This window comes from Cebus imitator, unplaced genomic scaffold (assembly GCF_001604975.1).
Source record: "Cebus imitator isolate Cc_AM_T3 unplaced genomic scaffold, Cebus_imitator-1.0 Scaffold641, whole genome shotgun sequence".
NCBI lineage: Eukaryota > Metazoa > Chordata > Mammalia > Primates > Cebidae > Cebus > Cebus imitator.
This window is the reverse complement of record NW_016107956.1, coordinates 475,477-486,554: the sequence shown is the minus strand read 5'-3', so window position 1 is coordinate 486,554 and position 11,078 is coordinate 475,477. Positions and strand designations below refer to the sequence as shown.

At 40.3% G+C, this 11,078-nt stretch overlaps 1 protein-coding gene across 2 annotated transcripts in view; it reads left to right on the top strand.

Annotated features, from left to right (window-relative positions):
• Positions 1-11,078, top strand: part of PPP2R1B (protein phosphatase 2 scaffold subunit Abeta) — a 41,383-nt gene that overhangs the window by 4,734 nt on the left and 25,571 nt on the right. The window contains exons 2-8 of one of the 2 annotated variants that reach the window (XM_017517668.2): positions 1,041-1,273; positions 2,279-2,426; positions 7,236-7,391; positions 7,590-7,704; positions 8,111-8,181; positions 9,172-9,306; positions 10,133-10,306. In XM_017517668.2, the coding sequence (XP_017373157.1) occupies positions 1,041-1,273; positions 2,279-2,426; positions 7,236-7,391; positions 7,590-7,704; positions 8,111-8,181; positions 9,172-9,306; positions 10,133-10,306 (1,032 nt within the window). Of the gene's footprint in view, positions 1-1,039; positions 1,274-2,278; positions 2,427-7,235; positions 7,392-7,589; positions 7,705-8,110; positions 8,182-9,171; positions 9,307-10,132; positions 10,307-11,078 lie in introns of those variants that run through there. The other variant, XM_017517667.2, reaches the window with a different exon arrangement.

Below are 11,078 nucleotides of genomic sequence, written 5' to 3'. Positions count from 1 at the left end.
TTGAAACAGAGTCTCTGTCATCTGTCACCCAGGCCCAAGTGCAGTGATACAATCTCGGCTCACTGCAACCTCCTGAGTTCAAGCAATTCTCATGCCTTAGACTCCTGAGTAGCTGGGATTACAGATTTGCACCACCCTGTCTGGCTAATTTTTTTTTTTTAGACAGAGTTTTGCTCTTGTTACCCAGGCTGGAGTGCAATGGCGTGATCTGGGCTCATCACAGCCTCTGCCTCCTGGATTCAGGCAATTCTCCTGCCTCAGCCTCCTGAGTAGCTGGGATTACAGGCACGCGCCACCACGCCCAGCTGATTTTTTGTATTTTTTGGTAAAGACAGGGTTTCACCATGTTGACCAGGCTGGTCCCGAACTCCTGACCTCACGTGATCTGCCCACCTCTGCCTCCTGAGGGCTGGAATTATAGGTGTGAGACACTGTACCTGGCCATCTCTGTAGTTTTCAGTTGATTGTTCTGTCAGAAACTCCTGCCCTATGGCTAATGGAAAGTTGCTGAATGTGTTCTGAAAAAAGCAATTTTGTACTCAGCATTTTATAGGTTGGATAAAAAGGATGGCATGGAGATGGTGGATAAGGGTTGCTTGCACCTCTGGGAATACTGAAAGGCTGTGGACTCAGTGACCTGACAAGCTGTTATCCTGTAAATGTGGTGTCCAGTGTTGATCATGTTTTTGTACTTACTCTTGAGGAAATACACATGATCCTGTCTGAATTTGGCTATATATCTTTTAAACCTAGTGATTCAGCTCACGGAAATATTAATATTGTGTCAAGTCTCTTACACTGTGTCATTTGTAGACACCATCTGGGAATTGCCATCTGGGACATGAGATTTTGGCTTTTCTATAGAAGTCGTGTCTTAGGGTTGTCTGCACCATATGTTATCACTGTGTGAGCTGAAAGTAACCATTTGGTGTGATACAGCTAACATTCTGGTTACGTGTATCACCTCCCTTCACTCACTGTAAAAGGTGATAATCTGTTTCTAACCTGATTCAATAAGTTTTCTTTTTTAATCTGTTCAGCCTCCTTTGGAAAATCTGGCGACTGTGGAAGAGACTGTTGTTCGTGACAGAGCTGTGGAGTCCCTGAGACAGATCTCCCAGGAGCATACTCCTGTTGCCCTGGAAGCTTATTTTGTACCTCTGGTGAAACGCCTAGCAAGTGGGGATTGGTTTACCTCTCGCACGTCTGCATGTGGTTTGTTCAGCGTTTGCTATCCCAGGGCATCAAATGCTGTTAAAGCAGATATTAGACAGTAAGCTATGGCATTTTTTTGAGTTATTTGGGATTATTGGGGACTTGTAACTGACAATTTACACAGTACCTTGTTATCAGTGCGTGGCTGATACTGTGGTAGCAGGATTTATGATATCTTTTTTTTTTTTTTTACAGACGGGGTTTCACCATGTTGGTCAGGCTGGTCTTGAACTCCCGACCTCCGGTGATCCACCCGCCTTGGCCTCCAAAGTGCTTGGATTACAGGCGTGAGCCACCATGCCTGGCTGATATCCTTTTTTTTTTTTTTAAGAGATAAGGTCTTGCTTTGTTGCTCAGGCTGGAGCATGATGGTGCAGTCATAGCTTACTGCAACCTTAAATTCTTGTGCTTAAGTGATCCTCCAGCCCCAGCCTCCCAGGTAGCTAGAACTATAGACATGCACCAGTGCTCCTGGCTAGTTTTTAAGAAACTTTTCTGGCTGAGTGCAGTGGCTTGTTCTTGGAATCCCAGCACTTTGAGAGGCTGAGTTGGGAGGATTGCTTGAGTTCAAAAGGCCAAGACCAGGTTGAGTAACATACTAAGACCTCGTCTCTACTAAAAAAAAAAAAAATTAGCTGGGCATGGTGGTATGCACCTAGGAATATATTCAAATCCTAACTTGAATATATTCAGGATTTGAATATATTCCTAGCTACTCAGGAGGCTGAGGTGGGAGGATCACTTGAGTTCCCCCAACAAAAAAAGTATTTTTGGGGTGGAGATAGAGTTTTGCTCTGTTGCTCAGTCTTCTTTCAGTTCCTGGCTTCAAGCTGTCCTACCTGGGCCTCCCAAAGTGCTGAGATTACAGGTGCGAGGCACCATGCCTGGCCTATGATGTCATTTTTTTGTCATCCAGTTGAATATGTTTTATTTTCATTACTTCGATGAGTAGAAGCCCAATCACTAAGTATTGTAAGATAAAACTGTTAAAAGTCTGTGTGTGTTGGGGCAGGCTTAGTCAGTGTTATTTGATGGGAAATATGTTCATTGCTTTATGTTGCAGGCACTTCCGTTCCTTGTGCTCAGATGACACACCAATGGTACGACGTGCTGCTGCTTCCAAATTGGGTGAATTTGCAAAAGTTTTGGAATTAGACAGTGTGAAAAGTGAAATTGTTCCATTGTTCACTAATCTAGCTTCAGATGAACAGGTAAACTGGCTCTTAGTATTTAAAGGGCACAGATATGCTCCTTTCCTCTAAATGTTCAGAATTTCTTTGGGGAGTTTTGGTTTTCTTGTTAGGATTCTTTTTGCAGAATTCGTGCTCATTCTGGTCTGGTTAAAGTGTAACATGCTCATCTCAATGTTCTTATGTTTCTTTCTTAACCAGACTATGGTTTCTCTCTTACATTAGCAGCTGTTAAAAGAAGAGGGAGTCAGAGAGGAAATAGGAGCCATAATTAGAAAGGAACACCAAAGCTCCATAGAGGCATAACATACCTTTGGGAATTGCTGGCTGTATTGTAGTATGAGGGAGTAATGTTTCCTGGAATTTTTGACTTTTCAGATAAGTAAGCTTAGAATGTGTTAGGAAAGCTATCTGACCCTCTGCTTCCTGTATAGTAGTGCATGGGATTACTTCACATAATAGTATTTAATTCTGAAGATCTAGATCTCTTCGATGTAGAAATAACAATAAAACTAGCAAATATCTAAATTAAATACTTAATTTTTTTCTGCCTCTAAGTAGTTTTGTATATTAAGTAATTCAGTCCTTACAACAGCCCATGAGATAGCCCATTTTACACATTAGAAAACAAAGGCACACAAAGTTTAAATAACCTGCTCAAGGCTGCACAGTTAGCAGTAGTGGAGTCAGGATTTGAATCTAGGTGGTTTGGCCACAGAATTTGTGTCCTTCACAGCTAGCTCCCAGAGTTCCTGGACTCTAGAAGAGTCTTTAGTTTGCATGTTGTCTGCCCTAAGATCATTTCATATGTACAGGACCACAAGCACCAGGACACATATTAATGAGTCTCATTTTCAGATCCTAAATCTAAAGCTCTAAATCCTGTTTTCAAAATAATTTAAAAAATTTATTAGAATAACATATAGTAAACAGCACAAAATAAATGTGCAACTTATTGAACTATTATAAGGTAATACCAACTTGTTAACTGTCACCTATGTTAGGAGACATCACTGTGACAGCCCCTACCCCAGAATCCCTCCATGGATTTCGTTTCAAACACAATCTTTTCCTCCTCCACTTGCCATTCCATACTTCCTTAAGAGTAACGTTATCCTGACTTTTATGGTAAGCACCTCGTTAGTTTTCTTTGCACTTTTTTTTTTCAGACGGAGTCTTGCTGTGTTGCCAGGCTGAAGTGCAGTGCTGCGATCTTGGTTCACTGCAACCTCCCCCTCCTGGGTTCAAGTGATTCTCCTGCCTCAGCCTGCCGAGTAGCTGGGACTATAGGCATGTGCTACCATGCCAAGCTAATTTTTGTATTTTTAGTAGAGATGGGGTTTCACCATGTTGGCCAGCATGGTCTCGATATCTTGACCTCATGATCTGCCTGCCTCAGCCTCCGAAAGTGCTGGGATTACAGGAATGAGCCACTGTGCCCAGCCTTCTTTGCACTTCTGTTACCCAAACATTACAGCTTAAAACAATGCTGTTCAACAGAAATATAATGTAAGATATCTGTTAATTTTAAGTTTTCTACTGGCCATGTTTTTATTTTTTATTTTTCTGTGAATTCCTGAATTGAGTTCAGTGGCCATATTTTTAAAAGTAAAAAGAAATAGGCCGGGCGTGGTGGCTCACGCCTGTAATCCTAGCACTTTGGGAGGCCTAGGTGGGTGGATCACCTGGGGTCAGGAGTACAAAACCAGCCTGGCCATCATGGTGAAACCCCATCTTAATAAAAAAAAAAAAAAAAATATATATATATATATATATATATATATATATGTGTATATATATATATATATGTATATATATATATATATATAAAAGTAAAAAGAAATAGGTGAAATTAACAATGTTTGTATTCAACCAAAAATTTCCAAAATTATTTGTGAATAAATAATGTATAGCAGCCACATTTCAAGTCTCAGCATGAGATGATGATGGTAATAGGGTGGCAGTAGTAAAGATGGAAAGGATCTGGATGTCAGGATCCATAGGACTTACTACTATTGGATTGGATGGTGGGTAGAGGAATCAAGATCTAGATTTTTTGCTTGAGTAACTGGGTGAATGGTGGTATCATCATTAAGATGGAGAAAATTCTGGGAGGAGAAATAGGTATAGGAGAGAAAAACAGAAGTTCTGGATGAGAAGTAATTTTTTATTTTGAGACGGAGTTTGACTCTTAACACCCAGGCTGGAGTGCAATGGCAAGATCTTGGCTCACTGCAACCTCCGCCTCCTGGGTTCAAGCAATTCTCCTGCCTCAGCCTCCTGAGTAGCTGGAATTACAGGTGCCTGCCACCACGCCTGGCTAATTTTTTTGTGTGTTTTTAGTAGAGACGGGGTTTCACTATGTTGACCAGGCTAGTCTTGGACTCCTGACCTTGTGATCTGCCCACCTCGGCTTCCCAAAGTGCTGGGATTACAGCCATGAGCCACCACGCTCAGCCAGAGAAGTAATTAAAAACATTTTTTTTCGAGATGGCATTTTGCTCTTGTTTTCTAGGCTAGAGTGCATTTGCGTGATCTTGGCTCACCACAACCTCTGCCTCCCGGGTTCAAGCAGTTCTGCCTCAGCCTCCTGAGTAGCTTGGATTACAGGCATGTGCCACCACATCCGGCTAATTTTGTATTTTTAGTAGAGACAGTGTTTCTTCATGTTGGTCAGGCTGGTCTTGAACTCCCGACTTCAGGTGATCCACCTGCCTTGGGCTCCCAAAGTGCTGGGATTATAGGCGTGAGCCATCACACCTGGCCAGAAGTAATTTTTTAACAAATATGTATTAGCTTATATTTCAGTAGTTGATTAACAGTCCCATGCTTTAGCCATCGTTTTCGAAATCCAAAAATATCTGTGTAATCACTACCAAGAACATAGTCCTGTCTTTTTTAGCCTGTATGCTTGCATACAGAGGAGTGTGTGTGTCTTTGGCATATAGTCAGTTATTGCTGATATACAGTTTTTAAGTTATGTAATATTTTGGAAGTTAGAGTTACCTTTATGTCTCTCAAGTATATGTGTGCGTATATACATAACTTATTGTACACACTTAAAATTTTTGGCCTATTTCTCCTGGGTTCTAATGTTTACATGTTTTAAGATTCCACCTATATGGTATAATATATAAATCTACAGTCTCAGTTTCTAATTTCTCATTGATCGGTCTTTTTTATTTTTTTGAGATGGAGTCTTGCGGTGGTGCAATCTCGGCTAACTGGAGCTTCCACCTCTCGGGTTCAAGCGATTCTGCTGCCTCAGCCTCCTGAGTAGCTGGGATTACCACCATGCCCAGCTAATGTTTGTATTTCTTTCTTTCTTTCTTTTTTTTTTTTTTTTTATAGATGGGGTTTCACCATGTTGGTCAGGCTGGTCTTGAACTCCCGTCCTCAGGTGATCTGCCGGCCTTGGACTCCAAAGTGCTTGGATTACAGGATTAAGCTACCACGCCCGGCCTTTTTTCTTTTTCTTTTTCTTTTTTTTAATGTTTGTATTTTTAGTAGAGACAGGGTTTCACCATGTTGGCCAGGCTGGTGTTGAACTCCTGACCTCAGGTGATTTGCCCACCTCAGCCTCCTAAAGTGCTGGGATTACAGGGTGCGCTACCGCACCAGGCCCCTCATTGATTTGTCTTAATTGTGTATTTTCCACTTGCTCAAAGGAAATAGGTGTCAACGATGACATTGGCTGTTTACATTTGGAAAGCTAAGTTCACTAATCTCATACTTTTCTAATTTCTGTGTTTTCTAGCCACAGCTTCCTCAAAGTTATTCTATCCTTGATCTTTAACATTTAAATCCAACTGATTTTTGTTTCTGATTTCCAAGTTTCAATTGTTCTGTGTATTTCTTCCCAAGTCATCGTTTTATGCTGCCTGCACTCCTGTTACTGCCACCCTGGTCCGAGTGTTTTGAAAACTGAGCTTCCTAAGTGATTTCCTTTATCCTGCCTGAGCCCAGGAGGCGGAGGTTGCGGTGAGCCGAGATCACGCCATTGCACTCCAGCCTGGGTAACAAGAGCGAAACTCTGTCTCAAAAAAAAAAAAAAAAAAACTTTCTCCTGATTTCCTTTATCCTTATTCTCTACCTTTGCACTAATCTGTTATAAATAACTTGTACAAGTATTCTTTTCATTTTTATCCCTCAACTTCCTATTATAGTAGGGCTTTGAAGGCATCATTAAAATTTTTTTTCCACTTAATTTTTAAATTTTTATTTTCCTTTTCCTCCTAAAACTCTGCATTCTAGCCAAGGTAATTACTTCGTTGTTTACTCATTGTACAAAGTCATTTCTATCTTAATGACTTCGACATGCCATTCCAGGCAAAGGGAGCAGCTCCTTCAAGATGTAAAGACATGACCAGGCATGGTGGCTCACAATTGTAATCCCAGCACTTTGGGAGGCGGAGGCGGGTGGATCATTTGAGGTCAGGAGCTCAAGACCAGCCTGGTTAACATGGTGAAAACCCATCTCTACTAAAAATACAAAAATTAGCCTGGCGTGGTGGCGCATACTTGTAATCCCAGCTACTCGGGAGGCTGAGGCAAGAAAATCACTTGAGCCTGAGGCAGGAGAATCGCTTGAGCCTGGGAGGTGGAGGTTGCAATGAGCTGAGATTGCACCGCTGTACTCCAATCAGGGTGACAGAGTGAGACCCTGTCTCAAAAAAAAAAAAAAAAAAAAAAAAAAAACAGTATAAAGACATGAAACTATATAAGATGTGGTGTTTGTCGTGGTAGTTTTTTTTGAACAGCTGCACCACCCCACAACAGTTCCCATAGATCTCAATAAATGTCTGATTTATAGAAATTTTGTTCCTTTAGGATTCAGTGCGCCTCCTAGCTGTGGAAGCTTGTGTCAGTATTGCCCAGCTATTGTCTCAGGATGACGTTGAGACCTTGGTGATGCCTGCACTTCGACAAGCAGCAGAAGATAAATCTTGGCGAGTTCGCTATATGGTAGCTGACAAATTTTCAGAGGTAAAATGATCATTTTTAAGTACTAAGGAAATAAACCTGGAAACCTATAGATATGCTGTTTTATCCAAAGTTTCTGAATATTTTTTTCAATGGAATGTGCTGTGGCAAAAATATCTACTTAAAGATTGCACAATTTTGTTTTGTTCTTGTTATTTATTTTGTTGGTGTACATTAAAACCCATTTAAATTCTTTTATAGCTCCAGAAAGCTGTGGGTCCTAAAATCACCCTAAATGACCTCGTCCCCGCCTTTCAGAACCTACTTAAAGACTGTGAAGCTGAAGTCCGGGCAGCTGCTGCCCACAAAGTAAAAGGTTAAGGAGTTCAATTCATGTTGGAACATGTGTCATTCATTTTGGTGCATTTTTTTTTGTTAGTGAATTTTGCATGTTTTTCTTCTAGAATATGTTTTAAAAATGCATAGGGATGCTTTCAGTGGGTGGAAATGCCACGTTGTCACATAAAAATACTCCCTTTATATTTAAAACCAATAAATCATTTTGTATTTTTATAAAAAAAAAATGCCTTTTCAGTTGGATTGGTGTGGTACGCAGTGGCATAGAGATTTCACGAAAAAGTGTATTTAGAACAAGAGCTATTTTCCTTACTTGCTTTAACATGAATTAAATTGAAATTGTTGATAAGTCTGGTTAAATGTCCTTATTTGGCTCTTTGTAAATGGCCCTGTGAAAACATTTTTTTTTCCTATTTATCTTTCAGAACTTTGTGAGAACTTGCCCATTGAAGATAGAGAGACCATAATTATGAATCAAATTCTGCCCTATATAAAGGTAAACCTGACCTCAGTTTATTTTCTTTCACTCTGATTTATATGAAGGTAAACCTTAATCTCATTTTGCTTACCTTAAAGTTCTTTGAGTTTAAAGGTGTTGACAAAGAATGAATGGGGAAGATATGTTAACGTGTGACATTGTTGTTTATTACTTATTAATCTATTATAATTATAAAATGCTCTTTGGTGCATAGGTTTATGTTACCTAACAGGTAGTCTGAGGAAACATTATCAATTAATCAATATTGAAATAGTGCTGTCTTTAAATTCCTTGGGATTGGGTACGGTGTCACATGCCTGTAATCCAAGCACTTTGGGAGGCTGAGGTGGGAGCATTTCTTGAGCCCAGGAATTATAGACCAGCCTGGGCAACACAGTGAGACCCCATCTCTACAAAAAATACGAAAATTAGTTGGGCCTAGTGGCATGTATCTGTAGTACCAGCTACTTGGAGTCTGAGGTGAGAGGATTACTTGATCCCAGGAGGTTGAGATGATAGTGAGCTATGATCATGCCACTGCACTTCAGCCTAGGTGACAGTGACACACTGTCCCAAGAAGAAAAAAAAATCAGGCTGGTGTAGTGGCTCACAACTGTAATCCCAGCACTTTGGGAGGCCAAGGCGAGAGGATTACATGAACCTAGGAGTTCAAGACCAGCCCCGGCAATATAGCGAGAACCAGTCTCTACAAAAAATAAAAAGAAATAGCCATGGCTGGTGGTGCATGCCTGTAGACCCAGCTACTCTGGAGGCTGAAGTGCTTGAGCTAGGGAGGTTGAGGCCACAGTGAGCCAAGGTCACGCCACTGCACTCCAGTCTGGGTAACAGAGCAAGGCTCTGTCTCCCAGAATAAGTAAATAAATAATACGTCCTTGGGAAATGGTATGGAAGTTTCTGTTGTCTTGTAATAAAGGCTTTTAATTTTGACTTTATTTTAGGAATTAGTATCTGATACCAGTCAACATGTCAAATTTAATTTTATTTTAGGAATTAGTATCTGATACCAGTCAACATGTCAAATCGGCCCTAGCTTCTGTAATTATGGGATTGTCTACTATTGTGGGCAAAGAGAATACCATTGAACATCTTCTACCTCTTTTTTTAGCTCAGTTAAAGGATGAGGTGAGTCTTGCTTTATGTTCTGTTGCCCTTGATAGTAATTTTATTTGATTTGATTTTGGTTTGGGGTTTCACTAAAATAGAACCCCCAAAAAGGAAATGGATAAAAAAAGCGTAACTTCCTTTAAACCAATGACAACACCTGTGATTTTGGGTATGGGGTTATAGGTTCCTCAGAAAGTGGTCACAAGGACTCATTAAAGTAAATCTAGAAATGTCTATTTATCATCTTTACTTGATTTTTGCTTTATACTCACTGGTTCCTTTATAGCTAATGTGTCTTTGTTTAAAAAGTTTTTTTAATTTAAGTTTAAATATAGTACCAAAAATTATAATGATACCTAATATTCACTGAGTAATTACTATGTGCCAGGCACGATCCTTAGTGCTTTGCATGTATTTTTACATGTAATGCTCAAAACAATCCTATGAGGTAGGGCTTATTATTATTATCCCATTTTATAGATGAGGAAGCTGAGGTACAGAGGGTAAAAGTAACTTGAGCAAGATCTTTCAGCAGTGACAGATCTGAAATTTGAGTGCATCTGATTTAATTCCAGAGTTTATGCTCTTTACCATCTTAGAGACTTTTCTCATAGTCTTTAGTCTTGCAGACTTTTAATTGAAATTTCTGATTAAGATCACTTGTGTTCCTTGAATTATTTATGTACTCAGTATTCTTTCTTCAAGACTATCCATTTTTTTCACTTGAGTCAATATTTTCTAATTTTAAAACTTACTTAGCAGTTTGTATCTTATCCTGACAGGAGACTGTTGGGCAGACGACTTGATTTTTATATGTGGTCATTTGTGGCTTGTGTACTTGCAGTGTCCTGAAGTTCGTTTGAATATCATCTCCAATTTGGATTGTGTAAATGAAGTGATTGGAATTCGTCAGCTCTCTCAGTCTCTCCTTCCTGCCATAGTGGAGCTGGCTGAAGATGCCAAATGGAGGGTCCGGCTGGCTATCATTGAGTATATGCCACTGCTGGCAGGCCAGCTGGTGAGTATGTATTCCTCCATGAACTGCAGGGTAGCGTTAAATAGTGACAATTTACCATGGCACGTCAGAGGCCTAGTAGCCTTTATGATTATGTTTATTTAGATGCATGAAAGTATGGCCTTGTTCTTGTTGCCTATGGGATGGTTTTTATTTTTATTAGTGCATAAATTCCTTTTTTTTTTTTAAGATGGAGTTTCACTCTTGTTGCCCAGGCTGGCGTGCAGTCGTGCAAACTCGGCTCACTGCAACCTCCACCTCCTAAGTTTAACTGATTATCCTGCCTCAGCCTGGCAAGTAGCTGGGATTATAGGAATGTGCCTCCACACCCGGCTAGTTTTGTATTTTTAGTAGAGATGAGGTTTTACCATGTTCATCAGGCTGATCTCGAATTCCTGACCTCAGGTGATACACCCACCTTGGTTCCCAAAGTACTGGATTACAGGCGTGAGCCACTGTGGCTTGCCTATTAGTGCATACATTTCTAACAAAAAAGTACAGGTTGAGTATCACTCATCTAAATATGCTTGGGACCAGAATGTTTGGGACCAGAAGTGGATTTTGGAATATTTGCATTATATATACTTACTCTTTGAGCATCCCAAATTCAAAAATCCAAAGTCTAGAATGCTCCAATTAACATTTCCTTTGAGCATCATATTGTCATTCAAAAAGTTTTCGAGGCCGGGCGCGGTGGCTCAAGCCTGTAATCCTAGCACTTTGGGAGGCCGAGGCGGGTGGATCACGAGGTCAAGAGATCGAGACCATCCTGGTC